The sequence below is a fragment of the Vigna angularis genome, chromosome 4 (assembly GCF_016808095.1).
Source record: "Vigna angularis cultivar LongXiaoDou No.4 chromosome 4, ASM1680809v1, whole genome shotgun sequence".
In the NCBI taxonomy this organism is placed as follows: Eukaryota; Viridiplantae; Streptophyta; class Magnoliopsida; order Fabales; family Fabaceae; genus Vigna; species Vigna angularis.
Window position 1 is genome coordinate 5,962,348 of NC_068973.1, and position 22,700 is coordinate 5,985,047.

A 22,700-nucleotide genomic window follows, 5' to 3' on the forward strand; every position below is an offset into this window, starting at 1 on the left:
CCTCATTTGTTTATTAGGGAAAATTATGATTTTTTGGAAAGCGAGAATGTGTAGGAACCTAAGCCCTTTTCACAATGGGCTGCAAATGAAAATAGAAGGGCTATGTTAGAGCTAGAAATATAATTTCATTTGCTTTATCCCTTAATGAGTTCTACATGATTTATATGTGTAGGAGTGCTCATGAAATGTTAGAAATTTTAAGAGTCACTTATAAAGACACAAATGATGTTAAGCGTGCTCGAAATAACTCCTTAATACAAGAATACAAGATGTTCCATATTTGGCAAGGGGAAACATCCATGATGTGTATAAACGCTTCACACACATTTCGTTAATAATCTCATAGGTTTTGGTAAAACTTATGATATTGATGAACTTAATATTAAAATCTTGAAATCTTTGAACATGACATGACAACCAAAGGTCATGATCATCACATAGTCAAAAATCTTGCAACCATGTCTATGACGATTCCTTTTGGTAAATTAAGAGGATCAAGAAAGAGAAAGGAATAATGCTTTTAAATTTGAAGTCGTCAAAAGCAAAAGCCCCAAAGAAGATGATGATTGTGATTGTGAAATGGATCTAATGATGAAAATGTTCATAAAGTTTATGAAGAGTAAAGACAAAATAAAATTCATAAAAAAAAGAATCAATGCTCTTCTTTAAAATTTAAGTGCTACGTGTGTGGAGAATCGGGACATGTGAAAATGGATTGTCCAAATGCTAAGAAAAGTGAAGATAAAAGAGGCAGAAAGTTCTTTAGGAAAAGAAAATGGGAGAAGAATGATTCAAGCTCTTAACAAAGCTCTAGTGACTCAGGTAAAGAAACCGATATTTTTTTATTAGTAGAAAATGAATAAAGTTATAGCAAGGTTAGTGATCTAGTATTTTAGTGAGTCAAATAATTATTGTGATGAATTACTTTGTGTTTTTCAAGAGTTGTATGCTAAATCTTAAAAATTAAATTATACACATAGAAAAATGAAATTAGAATATAAAGCCATGTAAAAGAATTTTGAAAAATCTTTGGAAGAAGTGGAAACTTTAAATAGCAAAATTTCAATATTTGAGGAAAGTAGAAATGTAGCTCTTGAGTGTGCATCTTGGAAAAATCATATATTTGACATCAACATTCTTGAAAAATTACTTGAAGATGCAACTAAAAATAAAAATTTTGAAAAGCCAAATTTTAAGAAAAAGGATTTTAATAACAACAAGCAAGCTTCTAATAATAAAAATAAGAGAACACGTAGAGTGTGAATATAAAAATGTAAGCCTTATTCTAAGAATATAAATTGTGTAACATGTTTCTATTATACGGAAATGAAACATACTTCTAACAAATGTAAAATCAAACATTTTGATGTTCCTAATAGAAGATGTGTATAGATTCCTAATATAAAGTAACATGTCTCTAACCTCAAAGAACCTAAATAAGTTTTAGGTTACTTCAAAATTAAGGAAGTCTCTTAGGATGTTCAATAGTTAATATCTTAAAAAAATTGGTATTGTATGGATTGTCAAATTAAATGGAAGTTCCATTTTATCTCATTAAGGGGAGTTAACATAAGACATTTTTTTTATTATGATCAAAGAGTAGTATTATTTTCACATCAATAAATTTTTATATACAATTTATCTTTACTATTTTATCCTTTAATTTTTTTCTTTTACAAATACAAAAATTAATTTTTTCAATGACCAAAATACTCCTAAATTTAGGTTCTCAATTGGTGCAAGTGGTGTCCAAAAACCGTTTTGGAACTTGAAAACTCCAAATCTTGAAAAGTGTTTTATAAAAATTATAATAAAATTTATAACAAAATAAACAATGGACTATTATACATATTTATAAAATTTCGGGTTAAATATGTTTTTAGTCCCTTAACTATCAAGCGATTTTGGGTTTAGTCCTTATTCGAAAGTTTTGTTCATTTTAGTCCTCTTAGTTTTGAAACTCGTATAATTAGTCCTTAAAATTGAACGACGTTAACTTTTGTTTGATGTGCCAAACAGCGAGCCCACGTGTGCCACGTTTTTTTTTTCTCTTTTACTCTTCAATAGAGCAGCGTCCACCGCTTCTGACATCGCGCCGCAATTGTGCCGCCACCAGCCACATCGTCAATGCCGGAAAGCCTTAACGAACTGCCAGTTGCCGTCACACGCGTAACCATCATGGTCGCTGCAAAGCCGCCGCGAATGCGCCATAGCCACCATCTCCAGCAAGCTTCGACCTCCAGAAACCTGCAGAAGAAGAACTCAGATCGCGAACAACGCCGTTTCTCACGCGCAACCTCAGGCTGCCATCAACAGCGGCGAGTTCAACGCAGAAACCTAAACAGAGAAACCAAAAATCCTAATTTAGGTACCCTAATTGCGAATCCATCTTTTCGCGCAACCTCCATATCATTCGCGGCGTAAAAGCTTTCCCTTCACGCACAGAGCCAACACAAACCTGCAAGGAAACCAAAGAAGAAAAAACAAAAACCAGATCAGGAATTCCTCCCTAAACTAAGTGAAACCGCTGTGAAGGAGAGGGAGAAACCATGTTCTCCCACCAGAAGCAACATTCCCCCAAAATCAGAAACCTTAAATTTTTGGGTAGTGATCTTTAAGATTAAAATTGTGTGTGTGTTGGTTAAAGACTATGAATGTGAATATTTGTGGGATAGTTCTTTTATTTGTTTGATCTAAATGATTTGTTTCCTTTTACCTCCATAACAACATCACGATACTTTTCTTTGCAAAAGAAGAGGAAGGTTGCATCCTAACCCCAATGAAGGAAAATGTTCTTCCACCCGTGACTGTAAATTTCCAGCAAGGTCTTGGCCAGAGGTTTAAACAACCAGCTGGAACTAGTATTGATTTTTCGATATTTGAGGAGTCTAAGTTATTGAATGTTGGGGACGACGATATCTATCCTATTGCAATTAAAGCAGATGCATCCACTGGTGACCCTGATGAATAAAAATCAAATGAAACTCCATCATAGGGTAACACAAACTCTCAGATAACTCAAGCAGTGTTTGAGAAGGAGAAATGAGAGTTTTAGGTGACCGACACCGACATTGCCAACTTCGAACAGATGATGATGATGGTGTTGTCTGGCCGAATGGATTTCTTCTACTGATAGGAGCTTGCTTCAAGCAACGGTAGTGAAGGCCGATGTGGTGGTGGCTGTCGGAGGCGGTGGACGCTGCTCCGTTGAAGAGTAAAAGAGAAAAAGAAAAGAGAAATGTGGCATCACACGTGGGCTCGCCATTTGCCGCATCAAAGAAAACTTAACACCGTTACTTTTTAAGGACTAAACATAAGAGTTTCAAAACTAAGAGGACTAGAATGAACAAACCTTTCGAAAAGCGATGAAAACCAAAATCGTTTGATAGTTTAGGGACTAAAAACATATTTAACCCTAAAATTTCATCCATTACTCAATTTTAAGTTATATCTAGAAAGAAAATTCTAAGTTTTGCAATTGACATGAAAGAAATAAAAGAACTAAGACGAAGTCAAGGGTTATGAATTTAGACTTTTCTCTTCAACTTGTTGAACGAAAGGTCCAAAAACTCATGTTTCAATTGTAGAATATAGATGGAATATGTCGTCTTATATAGGTGTGAGATAGATTCAATACCCTAATCTGTTTGTTTCAAAGAGAAGAACATTTAATTGATCATCGTTTCTAATTCTACATTTAAGGAATGCACTGACGTGTGATCGAAGGTGTAATACCGAGTCAAAAGGTTCATAAGGAACGACACAACAAATGTTAGATGAGGATCTTGTACATACCTTGAAAAATTATTATCAGACAAATCCGAAGTAATCAAGAATATAGTCGATATTTTCCAGAGTTCTGATTCAACAACTGGCTTACATTTTTTTTTAAATGTTTTTCCAATGAACTTGATCAGAAATAAACTTCATTAGTAATATTGTGATAATTCCTAATCTGACAAGTTTTCAAACATGAATGGACCATTGGATTAGTTAATGACTAACATGAATAACAGTAAATATGTTAGGCTGGAACTTATAAAGCAGATTATGTGGTATGTGAATTAGATAGGTAGATATATGTGATTAGAGAAGGAATTTGAGGTGTTTGGGAAAGGCAATGAAGTAACTTTGCATGTGGACAATATAATTTAAACGTTAAGTCTTATATTAAAATAAAAATGAAAAACAAATTGTAAAATAGAGACTTATAAATTCATTATTTTAAAATTTTAAGATTAAAAAAAATTGAATTAAGTATCACAAAAAGACCTTATCACCAATTTTATATATTTTTTACATATTTTTTAATCGACTAAAACTAATAATATTAAATTAATTAATAAAAGCATATTTAATTATTATATATATATATTTAAATTATTTATTGGTTTTTTTAAAAATTCTCAATTAAGCCTTAAGATTGTAATGCATCTTAATTGAGTTTTTATTTTTTTTTTAAAATGTCATGCAATTAAGTCATTTTTGTTAAGATAATACTAATGATGCTAACTTATGTGTCACATGTCACTTTATTGTTTTTTTATTTTTTAAATTTTAAATTTTTTTATTAAAAAGTGCTATGTGAGATGAGGATCTTACCATGTGGCATAGACAGTGTGAATAATAATAACAAGGTCACGTGTCACTGTTAATACAAGTATCATATGAAAAATCATTATTTTATCCATGTATTTGTTATTTTGTCTCAAATTTATGTATAAAGTTTAAAAAAAAATTGGGATTGAATTGAGACAAAATAACAAATACAAGGATTAAATTGAGATTTATCACATGTCACTTGTTTAAACAGTGATGCGTGGCACTGCTACTGCCATGTCACATTGTCTTTGTCACGTGGCAAGACCCCTTATTTGACACATGACAATTTTAAAAAATAAAATAAAAATAACCACGAACTAATACATGACACATAAGTTAACATAATTAATATTGTACTAACGAAAATGATCAAATTGCATCATATTTTCAAAAATAAAGAACTAATCGAGTTCAATCACAATCTAAGGACCTAATTTAGATTTCCAAACAAAGCGAAGACCAACCGAAGATTCAAAAATATATATGCTAAGTTTATTCCAATTGTATATATATTTAACTTAATTTTATATTTTCCTATTTTTTACATGTACCATAAATATGTCTTACCTTTTCACAAACCACCACAATTTTGATTAAGTTTAATTACATTACCTTTTATTCTTTTCCACATCCAACATGTTAGTAATGAAGAAAGAAAACATGTATATTATGCACATGGTGAGGATAATCCAAATTTTGTACTTGGTAAGTATGCATATGGATCATTATAGCATTGGATTTTCATCATTTTTGTGTGTCCTTGTTATTGTTTTTTTTCTTTTGATTTCCAATTCTAATTATCTTTTGTTCATAGAATAAATTGTATGGTAAAGTTTTTGCTTTTAAAAAATGAAGACTTTTTTTTACTATTATCCATAACTATATTTAATTTCATTAAATTGATGAGTTAGTGGCTTAAATGTTTTAAGTGTCTATAGGGTTAATGTTTTTCTCATGATTGACGAGAATCTATGTGCTACCAAGCTACATTTTATCTATGTCGATTGGAATCTATGTGCTAGCAAGCTACATTTTGTCTATGTCAATGAGTATGTTGAAGAAATTATTCTATAATTTATGAAGCATCTTCAATATGAAGAAAAAATAGTTACTTATAAATACTTACATATCCATTTTAAACATAATTATATATGGGTATGGTTCATATATAATTACATATGAATCTTATTTTACGAAATTACTTACAAACATAATCCATACATAATTTATATATATTTATCAACAAATTTATTTGTGTGTAATTACATATTGACATTGTCTACATATATTGTCAAAGAAAATTACCAACAACATTCAATAATTCGATTAGATATTTGTTACCTATGAAATTTTTTTTTTAGGTAATTCATGAGTAACATAAATTTACATAAGTATTTTATTTTTTCTTACGAATCTTAGTAGTAAGTAATTGTCACTTTTCTTGTAGTGATACTTCATTTGACAAACACAAGTTTTGAGGGTTTTATGATACACGTTAAACTTATAAATGTTTATTTTATGCTTGCAAGTGTTTTAGATCTGACAAAATTTTGTTAACATTAAGATTCCTTGAAGAAAGTATTGAAAGTTGCTCAATAGAAACAAAGTTTCTAAAAAAATTAGAATGTTAGTGTTGTAGAGTCAACCAACTATGTTAAACCCTACACTTTACTCAAAGGTGGAAAGAAGCTACTTATCCTAGGTTTAATAAGTCATATCATATATTAGAGAAATTGGTAAAGAAGTTACACACATTTAATCTTACGTTGAAGCATTTAATATGTCTCTAAGCTCCAATCCAAACTTGAGCATAAGATAGTTGAAGAAAAAGAACTTTAATTTGTCTCACAATAACTCCAAAGGATTTATAATGTCTCATTTCTTCTCAAGCTCTATATATAAAATATATATGTTAAGAAGGAAGGTTAATGAAGCTCTTGCAACAAGATCTAATAGTCCTAAGCAATCCTTAGCGTTATTTTTCAAAAATTTTAATATACAATTCAATCATACATTCTTGTGTATTTAACTTATTTTTCACATTATTTAACGACACAAAAAGACTTAAGATCACATGACATGTGATTTGAGGTAGGAATCCATAAAAAATGAGACATATTTGATGAATTAGAGGAAGATAAACCTTTGAAGGATGTAATAGATATAACATATGATTGAATCCTATATTGTTTTTCAAGATCACATATACTAATTGAATGTAGAGAATCCTTAATTTTATTGACCATATTTAATTTCACAACAAAATAGCAAAGAACAACAAAATTAAAAAATACAACAAAGTAGATGACTAAAATCAAACTAGACAAGATAACCAAAACTAAAAAAAGAGTTGAAATAGAAATGAAGAAGTGAAGGCAACTATGAGTGATGGATTACAAGTCATGATAGAATAAGGGTTGTAAAAAAGAACACAAATTGGATTGGATTGCAAATAGGGTCATGAATTGGGTTGAAGAAGAAAATTTTATCTACCAATATTGCACCATGGTAGAGAGTTTCCAATTACAAACTAAGCTCTTGATACCATAATAATAATTAAACAGAGGATGAGGACACACCAAAATTGTCTCGTTCAACACTTGTTTGGTTTAACACGCTCATCTAATGTGGCGTGCTCTTCCACACATCTATTATCCTCACAATAAAATTTATTAACACAGGCTGAGAATGAGACGATGTAGTGCATATGTACACATTTCTCATGGGTAATAAAAATAATTATTATTTAAAATAACAATTATGGGGGGAATTTGAAAGATAGTATTTTTACTTATTAAAATAGTTTTATTTTTCTATGGTTAGGATGGTTTTTTTATTTTATTTTATGATGTTATTTTAAGTCACCGAGAAGTTAAATAGGAGAAATTGATTAAAAAAATTTAAAATTAAAGAAAAAAAAAACTGGACTAAGGCCCAAAGTAAGACGAGAATTCGTCCCTGGTCTCATGAATTCCGAACTCGTTACATTAAGCATTGGGGGTATAAGTAGCAAAGGTTTTCCCTAGCTTGTACTAAAAGGAAAACTAAAAATGGAAAATATATTAAAAACTGAAATTTAATATTTTTACAGTCAAATTTTTAAATATTTTATTGATTGAAAAAAACAAAAATACATACTTTTTATTATTCTAGTTTATTTTATAAATTAAATTTATCCAATATTAGTAAAAAATAATATTTTTTTTATTAATTTTATTTATTTAAAACAAACCATTTAAAAAAAATTTGTTCACCAATTTCCCATAAGCAAATCTAGTGGAGTATCTCCTATTGCAATTTTATTTCTATGGTGGGTCATCAACGTGTCTTCAGTTAATTGAAAAACAGCTGTTCCACCAATTTTGGACACTATTTCGTCCAACAAAATTCATGGCAAGTACTATTCTGCTTAATTTCCATTAGTTTCCATTACAGCAAAAACAATCTTCAATCTCGTAAGTAACAAATTTTCATGTTACATTGATGAAGTCCTAAAGACAACTAAGATAAGCAACAAAACATTTACACTTGTCTAGAATTTATTACATGGGGCTTTGTCTGAAAGCATGAAAGAGCTGATTTCTAACAAGCACTGAAGTGGGTTTAACAGAGATACACAGTAATTAACTGCTTCAACCTTGAAAGGGTGATTATGCTAGCTAGCCAAAGAGTAGGTTACCAAATTCATTTGCCTTCAATAAGTTCCTTTTTCTTTGGGTCCTATGGCGCGTCTCACCCACTTTATCAGGCCTCTGTCGCAATCCAACATAACATAGCCGCTCATTTTGATCCCTGTTCACTTCGTTTTATTTATATCTAAACTTTACACAAATATCTTTCTCTGCATAACTTTTTCTGCTCTTTCGGAAAACGTCAAAATTTCCCACTTATTCTTCGTTACTGTCTCCCGTGTCTCAACCACTATCCCAATTCCATTAAAAGGAAATAAAACTAATAAATGAACAATAAAATCAAAATCGTAGCCATTTTACCCGCCACATTTATGCATAGAGTTTCTAGTTTTCTAGTTTATAAATCCCACACCCACCACACACCTCAACGTAAACTAGCTAATAATAGCTATAGTTATAGCTATATTATACTTGTACAGCACTCATTGCAGCACATCGCTTGATCTTCGTCAACCATGGACTGGTTCTCGTGGTTGTCCAGGACCAGCCTAGAACCCTCCCTCATCTACGACTATGGCCTTGCCTTCGCCCGCAATGAGCTTCAGTTGGAAGATGCCACCTACTTCAACCACGAATTTCTTCAGAGCATGGGCATTTCCATCGCCAAACACAGGCTCGAAATCCTCAAGCTCGCCAAAAAAGAAGATGGGGCACTCAAAAGCATCAAGCTTTCTGGGGTCATCAAGAAGTGTCTGAAGAAGTGCTTCAGCCTGGTTTCGCGTGACGATCATCAAGAAGCGATGATGACGATGATGAAGGAGATGCCACCTGAGCCAAACTGGTACCGAGGGAAGTGGAGAAGGGCCAGGCACAAGAATGGGAGTGAGGAACTCAAGGGAGAGAATAAGGGAGTCGTGCAGAGAAGCAGGAACATTGCACTGTCAGGGCCTTTGGATGGATCAAATGGAAGAGTATTGCATGAGAAGATGGTGAACAACAGCAAGTTTATGAAGTTGTCTGGTCCTCTTGATGGGAAGATCAATGGCTGTGAGAGAGTGGTGTTTGCAAATGCAAATAGAAGTCCTATAATGAGTTCTGCTCCTTCTAGGCCTCTCGATGGAAGGTTCATCGGCACAGCAAAAAGTCCAAGGCTTTCTGGGCCACTTGATGCAAGAGCAGTGGTCTGTAATAGAAGTCCAAGGTTACCTAGACCTTTAGATGAGAGGGCCGAGAGCCCAATGGGGTACAGTCCCTACAGTAACGTCAGAGCTGATGCAGCAGCAGATTATGATGATGATTATGCAATTTGGCCTACATTGTTTGAGGATCTTAAACCAACTTAGATTATATATTGTGTTTGTGTTCTCTCGGCTTATTTTTATACTTTGATGACGAGTGACTGCAACGTTTTTTCATACAATAATGACAAGTAGCACACATGAAAATGATTCTGATGTTCACTGCAACTTTTTTGTATGTCTCAACTATGAGATCGCATCATTTATCGACAATTTGGCTAATATTAGCCCTTGTCACAGTGACATGTTTCTTGTTATTATATTTAAGAAAACCTTGTATGATCCGTGGATGAAACAAGGGATCTGTTTAGTTTCTTTTGGAGAATAACGGTTGGGCTTTGCGTGAAATGAAACAATTAAGTATAATTTTCAAACAAGGACATCCCTATGATTTACAGTAGTTTCTCGAAAACTTTAAGAAATTATTCATATTATCAGCACTTTTAAGATTGTTATTTTTTTTTAGATTTAAGTTTTTTTTTAAGGCTAAGCTAAGATTGTACTTTATGCATTTTTAATTGAGATTTTGTTAAGTTTCTTTTATTTACTTTTTTTTTCAATAAGTTCTCATCATTTTTTTTGTTAATTAGATGACATGATTGGCGAGTTTTATCATCTTGTTTATTTATCTTCATGGGTTAAGAAACGTAAGATTTTGTAATTAATATAAAACCATTTGTTTTATAATATTCATCAAATTGCATCTGTTTTATAGACATTTACGTAAAAAAAAAAAATTTATTTATCAGTAGACACTAACCCCGTCTTGACATGTGAAGTTGACATTAAATGTTAAAAAAATCCAACGAGGAGCTTGCACATTAAATAAATATTAAAAAATTAGCTTAGAATTCATGTCCATATGACAAAAGGTTTGGAGCATAAAATCCAAAAAAGACCACAAACATATATCCCAAATCATTCTAAGTTCAATGTTTTTCTGTAGACTAAGTAATAAGAGTATCATCAGATTACAATATGTGACTGTCAATGTATATTAAATTAATATTATTAATTGGCCTCAATCCTTTGGTAGACAGAACACCTTTAAAACTAACACACAAGTACGACCAAAACTTTGGACTTGATAGTTGATGTCCAGTTACATTTCCACTGCACCACTGACAGATCAAAAGCAAAAATAGCACAACTGGTAATGTAATAAAACTAGGAAAGGCTCAGTTTTATTCATTGTTGAAATTCAGCAGATTTAGTGACTTGAAGATATCTGAGGGTGCCTGAAAGAGCCTCCAGCATAAAGCATTCGGTAAACAGGCTTAATTCTCATAGTCACGATAACGCACAAGATTATGCCAACAGCACACACCCCAGCAAGAATGAGAAAGGTAAGCTTAAAGCAATTTGGACCGAGGCACGAAACACCAGAATCAATAAGGTCTATACCATGCTGCTTTGCTGCCTCACTATCGTATATGTTCCCTGCTAGCAGAACAGAAAAGAGCACTGCACCAATTGGATTCCCCAACCCAATGACGCTGCTCAGTACACCGTAGTGCTTCAGACCAAAAACTTCAGAAACAGTGGGGATGATCACGGAGAGTTGCACGCCATAGCACACACCGAGGAATGCAACCGCAGGGTAAAGGGTTCCACTGATAGCATAGGCAAACAGAAGGTATACAATGAGCATAATTATCTGCGTGCACAACATCCACACAGTTCTTGGAAGTGATTTTTTCCTGAAAAACGTCGAAAAGCATGGATTATAAATAATCTCTTTTTATTCCGAAATCATCCATAAAGAGGACAGTTTTCCCTTTTGGTTTATCAAGATGCTGTAGTTCTTCTATGTTTCTATTATATATTATACCTCTATATCTCATACGTAATTGTATTAGATTTTCATAATTCTTTTTAAAGGTTTGAGTGCTTCATAGATATGTTGCTATAAATCAGTACAGTATCCACAAGTATCAGTCTACACATCCGTGAAACAGAAGAAGTATCAATGCTTACTAATCTATTGATACTGTAACTTATGCAGCTCAAAATTATATCTCAATTTTGTCAGCAAAAGTAAGTGTCACTCACCTGACAAAATGTTCTGATACAACTCCTCCACCAAGCCGCCCCAGAAAATTGCAAAAGCTGAAAATTGACAGCAAGGTGGTGGTGTCTTCCTCCCCTCGGGCAATACCTATTTGGGCGAGATTGTTGAGAACAGTAACCCCAGTGCCGACGCCAACGAAGTAGATCAAAAACAGAAGCCAGAAATCAGCCTTCACTATAGCCTCAGTTAGCTTAAAATCTTCTCCACGTTTAGGCCTTCTCTTCTTCTGCTTCACAGCCCCCTCACCCAAGGCAAGAAGCTCAGCAACCTCAGGCAAATCATCCTGATCATTAAAACTCCCAAGTGCCCCCGCCGACGAAGATGCCAGCAGCGGCGCCGCACTCTCTTCTTTCCCTTGAATTAGAAACTCAGAAGATCCAACTTGTTGCTCTGATTTAGTCCCATTCCTTGGAAACAGCGTCATCTTCAGAGGGACAGCAAGCGGAGCCATGAGAAGCAGAACCATCACGGTCACCAAAGCATACGAAACAGCATCGCTAAACGTGTAGACATTACCAAGTATGGTACTAACAAGAAGGTAAACACCCATGATCACACTGGAAACTTGGACAAACTGAAAATGGTAAGGCTCCGCAGGGTCATCACCAGTGGCCGGCGTACAGGGCCTAACGAGAAACATCATACTCAAGCCTATAGCAGGAATACCAAGGGCAAGAAACAGCAGGTACTTAGACGAACTGTTACGAAGCAGAATGCTGTAAATCTCAGTCAAAACGGCAGCACTAAGTCCCCCATAACCTTTCAGAACCCCAGCGACAGAGCCTCTGCTAGCAGGGAAGTTTCTCATGTTGGTCACCAGAACCGTGGTGGTGAACCACGCAGTACTGTTAGCAGCAATAAGAAGACAAAACCATAGCTGCAACCATCACATACAAGTAAATTACAGTCGCTAAATTTTCGGCAAAAAAGGTGTCTGGTACCAGAAGATGCTAAACTACGAAAATTAAAATTAAAAAAATCCTGTCCAAGTTTTAAATTTAATCACTTTGATCCGTAAGTATGTTGTCAGAGAAAGAGAGAGAGATTACTGACCAGTAAGAAATGGAGGGATGGGAGGGTCTGGGAGACGGCGAGGTACACAACGCCGTAGCCGAGGAAGGCGGAGAGGGAACCGACGAGGAGAATGAGCCAAGGGGGGAACTTGTTGCAGGCGATGCCGGGGAGGAGGCTGAAGTTTTCGCCGACGTCGACGGCCACACCGAGGAGCGTGACGTGGCGCTGGTCGAAACCCAGCACTGATTTCAAGGAGTGGGAATAAAGTGGGAAGGTGGGGGTGTTCCCCGCGGCGATCTGAACCCAGACGGCGGCGGCCAGCCCCACCCACGGTGGCCGACTCCCTCCCTTCTCCTTCAACATGGGGTAAGTAAAGCTATAGAATTGACGGTTTTAACACACCTGTTTTAATTTTGGTGCATGATTGTGAAGGTGAGTGAAGCAAAGAAGAACACTTTGTGATGATTGTGATGCAGTTGTTAAGGAGAGAGAGAGAGAGAAGGGAGGAGATGCGATGTGGGAAAAAAGTGATTCCATGAAAACCAGATTCACCTCAACTGGTTATGTTGTGTGTTTTCGAGTTACAGGTTACTGTCACTGTCAGTGTCAAAGTATCAATTCTGCCACCAACCAAAGGTAAACCCTTCTTTATTTTTACGAAACTTTTTCTCATTACCACACAAAAATAAACCGAATTTGGCATTCTTTGCCTTTGTGCTTGCATTGCATAATGTTCTAATATTTATGAATGATTGATATTGTGGATTAGAATAATCGTTGTGTTACCTTATTTTCACGTTATCAAAATTGGAAGATTCAAACATTTAAACCAATTAATTATAAGAAAATTCTTATGATATTAAAACAATTATTATTATTTGATTCTGCACGTTAAATTAGTGCGCAAATGAAATTTACGTGGAGTTTGAGGATGTGGATTTGGAATGATTGTTTTTTTATGTTAAAGTAGCTACCATTCTGCATTTCATGGTGTTTATATTAGTTGAAAAACATTTGAGACGAAAAGAAAATTAAAAAAATTATATATATATATATATATATATATTTCAATTTTGTATTAAATTTTGACAAAAATATATATTTAAGTTTTATCAAAATAAATAAGAATATTGTTTTCATAATTTTATTATAGATAATTTTTATTTATTTTATACATAATTATTATACTTTAAATAATTATTTTGATATAAGAAAGCTATTATTTTTTTTAAAATACTTAAATTAAAAAAAAAGTTACATTAAAGATAAAAATTATAAGATAATTATCTTTAATTTAAAATATTATTATTTAAAGGGGTAAAATAAAAAAGAAAATGTGAACAATCATTTATACATGTATAAATGTATAGATAATAGAAAAAAAAATAACAATCATAATAATAACAGAAAGTTTTATTTCTTATGAATCTCAGCAAGTAAAATAAATTAAAATAAAATATTAAAAAATGTTCTATTAACTGCTCTCTTCTTAGTTTTATTATATTTTAATAAAAACATGTATTCAACATAATAAAAATTGTAATTTAATTTCTTGATAGTAAAAAAATTAAGATAGTAGAAAGTATGGCATAAGTTTTTTTCAGAACAATTAAAATGGAATTTATTTTTTAGTTGATAATTAATGTAATAAAATTTGTAAGAAATAATTGTATTATTAGAAAATTTTTATTTGTACATTAAAAAAAAGTTAAAAAATTTAATATAAAATGATATTAAAAGTTGTTCTCTATAATTATCAGTATATATCATTATTTGAGATATAATGATGATTTATACAGAATATAAATAATTAAATTTAATATTTTAAAAAGTTTAAATTATTACATTAACTAAGAAACTAATAGTGAAGAATATATGTATATGTATGTATGTTCAGAAGTCGAGATAAAACAGTAGTGGTGTCCTTAACACCACGAGGAGCAAGGAGCACCCTATTATATTAAAGCCACGAGGAGCACATGTCTTGTCTTTATCTGTTTTCAAATTTCTTTTTTAAATTAAAATAAATATTTTATCAATTTTATTATTTAAGAATTTTTTTAAAAAATTTAACAATTTTTTTCTAATTAATTTTTCTATAAATTTAATATTTTTTAATTACAAAATTATCTTCAAAATATATAAAAAATTATGTTTAATTTTATAATTAGAATTATAATAATAATAATTTTATTGTTATAAAAATAGTAAACGGGCGCAGTGCATGTGTTTTAACTAGGTTGTTCTTTTTTTAAATTGAAAATTGTATAACGCCACATTAAAAAATTTTAATGAAGAAGATCTTTAAAATTATTTTTACTTTAAAATTAAACATAAAATGATAATGATGGTAAGAATCCATAAAGTTGTTTTTTTTTTAAAATTAAGATTTAAATATTTTAATGTTAAAAATTTAAAATATAAATAAAAGTTTTATAAGAAGAGTTTTAATATTTCAAGTCATTTTTTTCTTTTAAAAATGGTTTTTTTAAAGCTTTTCATTCTCTTTAAGTAGGTATTCTACGTATTAGGTCATCTATTTAAAGAACATAGGATGACAAAGTGATCACTGGAGCAAGGTCTTTTAATCTAGCCAATCAATTTTCTTAAAAGATTAACTTAGTTTATATTTTTTTTCTCAAGTTGTACGTATTTTTGTGCATGTAAGGATTTTTCTGTCGCATGTGTCTTCTTAGTTTTTTAGTATGTTTTTTGTTTATTAGTGGTTCTAATAGCGTACCTTAATCACAATTTTGTGGTTCATAGGTGCAGATAGAGGTCTTTGAGTTGAGGAAGTGGTTTTAGGTTCTTTTGAGTTGTTTAAGCTCTTATCATGCAAGGAAAGCTAACTACCAAGTTTTGTTATTGTAATGTTTTGCTAACTTGTGTTGCATGCTTAATTTAATTAGAAATTTATAAATAGGTATGTGAAGTTGCTTATGTGAATTATATGGAATGTGTGCTCGTTCGGTCCTAAAATTTGTGGTATAACATGTTAAAATTATGTGGTAACTATCTCTTGAATGATTTTAAGGTTGGTGGTACCAATTTGAGCAAATTAGGACTCGGTTAACTATTGGTCTTGCTTGGTTTTGGTCTAAAAGTGATGTTTTGATAGATGAATTTCTATTGGGTGTGTTGTTTCAGTGAATTGAATGTTGGAGGTCTTTGTTAGTGGTATTTAAGATTTAGGTAGCTTCTTAGTTCACTAAAATGTGGTATGTGATATGTAAAATAAGCATGTATGAATTTGAGTTGGACAATTGAGCAAATTGGTATTCAATTTGAGTTATAAAATGTTTTTAAAATAATTCTAGTGTCAAGAATATCAATTTGGTCATTTGGATAGGTCTTTAGTGCATTTAGATCAAGTTTCTAAGTTTATGTCTTCTAGTATGACACTCAACACCCAGTGGCACTCAAGTGCCAGCTTTGCGAGAGGTTTGGTGCTCAACAACATAAAGGTGACGCTCAAGCGCCAGCTTTGTGAGAGGTTTTGTGCTCAACAAAATAAAGGTGACACTCAAGCGCCAGCTTTGCGAGAAGAATGACATTCAGCGACAAGGATGAGTCACTCAGTGTCGTGAGCCTTTGCAAAACTTCTCTTTTTGCAATTCTTCTTGCTTCTATAATATTCCAGTATTTGATTTGGCATATAAGTTTATAGTAAATGATCTAGATACACCAAAAAATGGGGATTAGTAATGAAAATTGAATCAATACAACACAAGATGTTTTCTACACTCTTTAATGTATGTTTGTTTAAGATGTTATGTACATTGTCTGATAAATTAAGAATGATTTATGAATAGTAATTCACTACAAGAATAATTGAGATTACCGACGGTCCTAATTCGTCGGCGGTAATGTATAAAACCCGTCGGTAATTAACATTTACCGACGGCTTACCGACGGCCAACATACCGTCAGTAAAAACGTTGTCGGTAAACTTTACCGACGGATCTTTTATCCGTCGATAATTACCGAAGGCTTTTGGCCGTCGGTAAAGCCTTCGGTAATTACCGAAGGCCCTAGGCCTTCGGTAAATCCGTCGGTAAATGTCGCGACCTGGTTCATCTTCTTCCTCTTCCTTCGTCACTGTGTCAATTTTTTTTTCATTTCCACGAACTCTACCACCAAAACGGCATCACGCGAATAACCATAGGGAATCATGGAGAGTTGAGCTCGCCGAAAAAGTTTAGGATCGGTGATGTTGTGTCATTTTATCACAGAGAGTTGAGCTCGCCGGAAAAATTTAGGACCGGTGATGTTGTGTCAATTTATCATGCAGAGTTGAGCTCGCCGGAAAAGTTTAGCACCGGTGATGTTCCTAATGAACTCTACAACAACCCACCAAAAAACTTGAGCATGCCGGAAAAGTGAAGCTCGCCGGAAAAGTTAAGAGCATCCCGTGATGGTGGAGACTATCCTGCGATGGTGGAGAGCAACCAACAATGTTAGAGAGTTGAAGCCACAAGACGGTGGAGAGCAACCAGAAATGAGTAGTGGTGGTGTGAAACTGAGTTGGTAATGAAAATGAGGAGTAATGGGCGTCTTTGCCACATATATTAACGCTGGGGGCAGAATTTGGGCGGGAAAATTCCCGCTCTTTTTACCGACGGCCAAAAGCCTTCGGTAAATCCGTCGGTAATGTCGGTAAGTGAAATAATGGGCGGGAAAATTCCCGCTTTTTTACATTACCATTACCGACGGATTTACCGAAGGCTTTTGGCCGTCGGTAATGTGTATATCAGTTACCGACGGAGTTATCGAAGACTTGCGGCCGTCGGTAATGTGTATGTCAATTACCGACGGATTTATCGAAGGCTTTTGGCCGTCGGTAAATAAAATTCAAAATCCGTCGGTAATGCCGTCGGTAATGAAAATTTACCGACGGAAATATATCCGTCGGTAAAAATCCGTCGGTATTATTAAAAATTTCTGTAGTGATTGTGTAATGGCTTGTTTGAGTGGATTGATTATTATGATATAATGTATATTTTTTTATGCTTATAAATTTGTTCATGACATATGATAATGAATGCGATATGTGTGCGTGTGTGTATGTGTGTGTGCGTGTGTGCGTGTGTGTGTGTGTGTGTATGTGTGTGTGTGCGTGTGTACTGACACTCCAATAACCATTAAGTCTCAAATAGAGATTGATGAATAATGTCGTGAGGAGTAGTATGAGGTCTTAGTTTATGATTATTGGTTTAGGCCATAGGTGTTAACGGATTAATCTTGGTGTGTGATAGCTTGGGTGGACAAATTGTTCCACCATACATGAGGTAGGCCCCCCTATAACATCCCAAAAATACAATATTAAACCATATACAAGAATCATCACATATTAATAATACTACAGATCAGTTCTACACAGAACGAGATACGATTATGGTCGAACGACCTTACATAATAGCAAGGAATTTAAACTAACACTAGTTATCACTAGACCGAACGTTTTACAAAATATACTAATACCGCACGGTCTTTACAAAAGATAAAGCCAACACCAAACCGAACGCTCTCAAGGTTCGGCCTTCACTTCCGTTGCGTCTTCCAATACTTCTTCCAGCAGCTCTTCTCCTTCTGCTCACATCCACACAGACGATCATTGCAACAGGACAACGACAGGACGCACAACACAGACAAAATGATAAACAGGGTAAGATTATGTAATTTAATTTATTCAATCACAACATACAACATATAACAAAACCAACAACGACCACATCATAATTTATACATCCATGCAAGCAAATAACGACCACATGACTCTGACTGTCCGGACTGTATGAATCTTGTATAGCTACAACGTTCGTGCACCCGGGTGATGTAGTAACTGGGATACCCTCAACAGCTGTCACCCGAGGTTGATCCGTTCCGTCCAAGTTAACCTTATGGACTAGGACCTCCTGCCATTCTCACACGTGACTTACTCCTCTCTACATGAGAACGAGTAATCATGGAATATCAGGATGAACGCCCGCTAAGCTTTGCCCACATTCATACTTTACCAATCAATAACCACTTCCTGAGATATTCCTCCCTGTAATACTCGTTCATAATCACGCTATTTCGTTCACATCACATTTCAAACTCCATTAAAATCAATCATTAATACATTCGACTAAAATACGATCACACTCTCTCATCATCTCATAAATTCAGCTAGAATAACACTTCTTAGAAACTAACATGACTGAGCGTTACTTATTAACTTAAATAAACAGACCACTAAGAGTTCAAAACGGACGTCACGAAGCCTAGGCCGAGAACTAAGACTCTAGGCCAAACACCTTTTAAAGACCAACACTGTTTGACGCACGATATTGATACTGATGAGAAACTATGAGTAACGAACACTATCGAGTTTGAATGAAGACTCTTATTCTAAACACGGTAATAATATATTATAGAAAACAAGACCCAACGCTTGGTTTAAGACTGAGCCCTGTAGAAACCGAACACTATTGAACGAGCGCTGGTCCAAGACCAATTGCTTATCAAGAACGAGCGCAACTGAAATTGAACGCTTGGTCCAAGACCGATCACTAATAAACTCACATAAAATGAATAAATATAAATCTATACAATTGAGCCACCACTGATTCTGAATGAAAAAGAACAATAACGTCTACGACCTTAAGTAGTATAACACATTAACTAAACTGTTTAGGAAGTCTAAAGAAGAACTACACTTAGGCTGATCACTCATATTTACATTCTAATATTATAACACGGTTGTTATTACCGTAATTCCTTGTATAGGAGAACCTAATAGAGACGGACACTCGACCAGATTACCACCTTTACTCAGAATACTACAGTTAACGATCAATCCCTATCTCAACTCAATTCAGCACATGCATCATTCATCCATCCACACGTACAAACAAGCAGTGCACACATATTTCATATTCATCAAATAATCAAACAACGTATCATGCAAACATGTCAACGTTCAAACAATAATGTAAATCAAATTATATAAGTTTCCCTTACCTCTAAGCGTGACCGAACGTTCACAATTTGAACAGAATAGCTCACCACCACTCTCTTAGAAGACTACGATCACGATTTACAAAACTAACCAAGTGAAAGACCAGAAAGACGTTCAGAAATGGGTTAAGGAACTCATGTAACCGAAAACTGAGTTTGCATGTACAGAAAAACCACTTGGCTGAGATAGATGAACTTACCAGTCCAGAATCCAAAACTGATCGGTTCAAACGAATGCCCTCGACGCTGGGAGTGTTCAGACGGTGCCTGAGAGGTGATCGGAAGAAGTAATGGTGAGGTTTTCTTAGAGAGAAGGAGGAGATTTTAGAGAGAAGAAGGAGAAAATGGTTTCAGCAGGGTGGGGAAGAAGAAAGGCATGCAGAGAAGTGGCACGACATTTGAAATTTGGCCTTAAATACTGCCGTCACCCAAAACGAACGACCACTCTCCTGCAGCCACCTGTTCTCCACTAACTGAGACGCTCATTCACTTCTTGGCACATGGATCCCACTACTTGGGGTTTTGGGTGCATTTTTAATGAGGTCTGACACCCCCATGAGTCCGATGTCAATACATGTATCCATATGGCCGAGTCTATAAATGATATGATTATTTTTGTATTGTTTGATTTAAATGATAGGTGTAATATTATTGTTTTAAAAGGTGTGAATGTTCTTTTGGTATTTTACCTTACCTTTTTGTCTTTTTTTATTTGTGTGTGTGCTTGTTTCTCTTTTGTAATGATCACCTAATGGTGTGAGTTTAAGGGTGTCCCTGGTGAGTACAAGCTAGTTGGTGTCAGAGTTGAAGCTTAGAGTATGACATTTCGTCGTTTTTGTTTTGTTTTATAAGATTTATATTATGCTTTTGATGCAGTGTAGTATATCTCCTTGTAGTATATGACACACACACACATATATATATATATATTATTTCTGAATTATTGTAATAGTAATTTATATGTTCTTCTTGGAATCAACTGTTTTGTTTTATTAGAAATGTGATATACTTTATAGTAATTGAATACTATGAAAATTAGAATGTTACAAAAATTTTATAATAATTTAAATTTAAATTTAAATAATAAAGTATATACATTAGGATAATAAATTTTTTTTCTATATACCAATTTTAAAAGAAAACTATGAGAACCCAAGCATTTATTTAAAAATAATTTATAAAAATTTGGATAAAACTTTAGGCAGTAAATAACAAAAACTAAAAATATCTTTTTTTAATATTCATAGCAAGAGAGAAGTTTCAATGTGGGAATTGCAAGTACTAGTGTAATACACTGCAATTCCCAAAGAGTTCATCACTTATCAGGCAAACAAATAACTCCTTTTTCTTGTCTCCACAAATTCATGATTTTATCTGACATTAATCTGAATTTGAATTTGCATATGTTATTAAACATGGACAACTATCATACTTGCAAGCCATTGGTACACTAATTAACATAAAAAAAACATTCAAAACACCTTACACAAAAGTGAACAAAAAGACATTCTAAACATAATAGATTTTGACAATTAGACAATCAATATATGATACAAAGTGAGTAAAATCAATAGTAAGTCATGGTTTATGGTTTAAGAATTTGTGTCTCCTTACTTCACAGATTTAGTATAAATTAGAAAAGGTATAATACAAATTAAAACTAATTTTTATTGATATGTAATTAGTTTATGACAAAAGTAATTTCACAAACAAAGACATAAACAAAATATTCATAATTAAAAATTTCTTATGAAACAATGTATCTACTTTGTTCTACATAATACAATTGATTTTCTTTTTCAATTATAGAACTCTCATTGTATACTAAATAATACTTAACAAAGTAAACTTTTTGCAACCAAATATGCAATCTCTAGTAGTTCGATGGAAATTTCCTCCGCAAACAAAGTTACTTGTTAAGTCTCGCTTAAATGCATATAGAGACACACGTTCTTCTTTTTTAAAAGGTTTAAATATTATTTTGATCCCTATTTTTGTTCACTTTATTTAATGTGATCTTTTTTGTGTGTGTGCATTCAATTATGTTTTTATTTTAGCTAATTTTGTTCAATTTGGTCATTTTTTACGATAATGTTTAAATTGTTAACATCACAACGTACAAATTGGCTAATTCTTATAAGGTGACAATATTTTATCTTAGGTGTGCATTGTGACATGACCCTCTCTTCTTCTTATTTACAAATGTTAGGGTTTCATGGACTCATGACCATTAGAAATGTCACCATCGCCATAAAAAATCCAAGAGAGAAGCTCGACAATCTTAGAGAAATATTTTCAGTTTATTTTGAAAACTGATGATGAATGAAGAAGGTAAATGAAATCTCTAATGGTGAAAAATGATGATGATTGGATTGTGTGAAGATGAAAAATGGAATGGTTGAAGGAAATTAAGACAAAAGGTGCAAATTGATGAATGAAGCATGCGTGAGATGGATTATTGTTGATAATGGAAAGAAATTGAGAAATGATGATTTTTATATGTGAGTTTCACGATTCACGTTCATAGTGAAGATCAAATAATGGTTAAAGAAGGAGATCTGGTACGTCACAATGTAAGCACAATTAGGACTTGTAAGGAAGAGTTCTGCATTTTGGTGGTTCATTACTATATATTCAAGGTGGATTCACATTTCGTGATGATACGATTTGACATGTGTGTGACGGTTCAAAATTAAACTATTCATATATATATATATATATATATATATATATATATATATATATATATATATATATATATATATATATATATATATATATATATATAATTTTAATAATCTAAAAGTCATAGCTTATAAAAGAATAGCAAAATATCAATAACTTATGGCAGCTAAGTAAACTCCTAGAAATTAAAATATTTATGTCAATTATAATACACTATATCAGAAAAAAAATTAAAATAAAACTCTACAAAATCTTAACTCTGTCTTATACTGATAATTAATCTTATGTATTTGTTTAAATATTGGTGTTTAAGCTGTTTTACTATAATATAGTATCATAAATTGATACTTATAATATACATTTTTATTACAATTTATTGTTATTAAAAATATAAGT

At 33.1% G+C, this 22,700-nt stretch overlaps 2 protein-coding genes across 2 annotated transcripts; one reads left to right on the plus strand and one right to left on the minus strand.

Moving 5' to 3' along the window:
* Window positions 1-8,310: 8,310 nt before the first annotated feature.
* LOC108331282 (uncharacterized) lies at window positions 8,311-9,844 on the plus strand. Its single transcript, XM_017565933.2, has one exon. It carries the CDS (start codon window positions 8,750-8,752, stop codon window positions 9,575-9,577), a length of 828 nt encoding a protein of 275 aa, XP_017421422.1. The 5' UTR covers window positions 8,311-8,749; the 3' UTR covers window positions 9,578-9,844.
* Window positions 9,845-10,441: 597 nt separating this feature from the next.
* LOC108332095 (protein NUCLEAR FUSION DEFECTIVE 4) lies at window positions 10,442-13,214 on the minus strand. Its single transcript, XM_017567210.2, has 3 exons — window positions 12,657-13,214; window positions 11,585-12,480; window positions 10,442-11,232 (listed from the first exon to the last, which is right to left on the minus strand). Exons 1-3 carry the CDS (start codon window positions 12,978-12,980, stop codon window positions 10,743-10,745), a joined length of 1,710 nt encoding a protein of 569 aa, XP_017422699.1. The 5' UTR covers window positions 12,981-13,214; the 3' UTR covers window positions 10,442-10,742.
* Between the last annotated feature and the right edge of the window lie 9,486 nt (window positions 13,215-22,700).

Bases quoted from the DNA above. Each gene is read 5' to 3' on its own strand.
- LOC108332095 (XM_017567210.2), bottom strand. From the start codon at position 12,980: ATGTTGAAGGAGAAGGGAGGGAGTCGGCCACCGTGGGTGGGGCTGGCC. The intron at 12,481-12,656 runs GTCAGTAATCTC...TGATGGTTGCAG, and splicing joins CATCCCTCCATTTCTTACTG to CTATGGTTTTGTCTTCTTAT. The intron at 11,233-11,584 runs GTGAGTGACACT...GACGTTTTTCAG, and splicing joins GTATCAGAACATTTTGTCAG to GAAAAAATCACTTCCAAGAA.
- LOC108331282 (XM_017565933.2), top strand. From the start codon at position 8,750: ATGGACTGGTTCTCGTGGTTGTCCAGGACCAGCCTAGAACCCTCCCTC.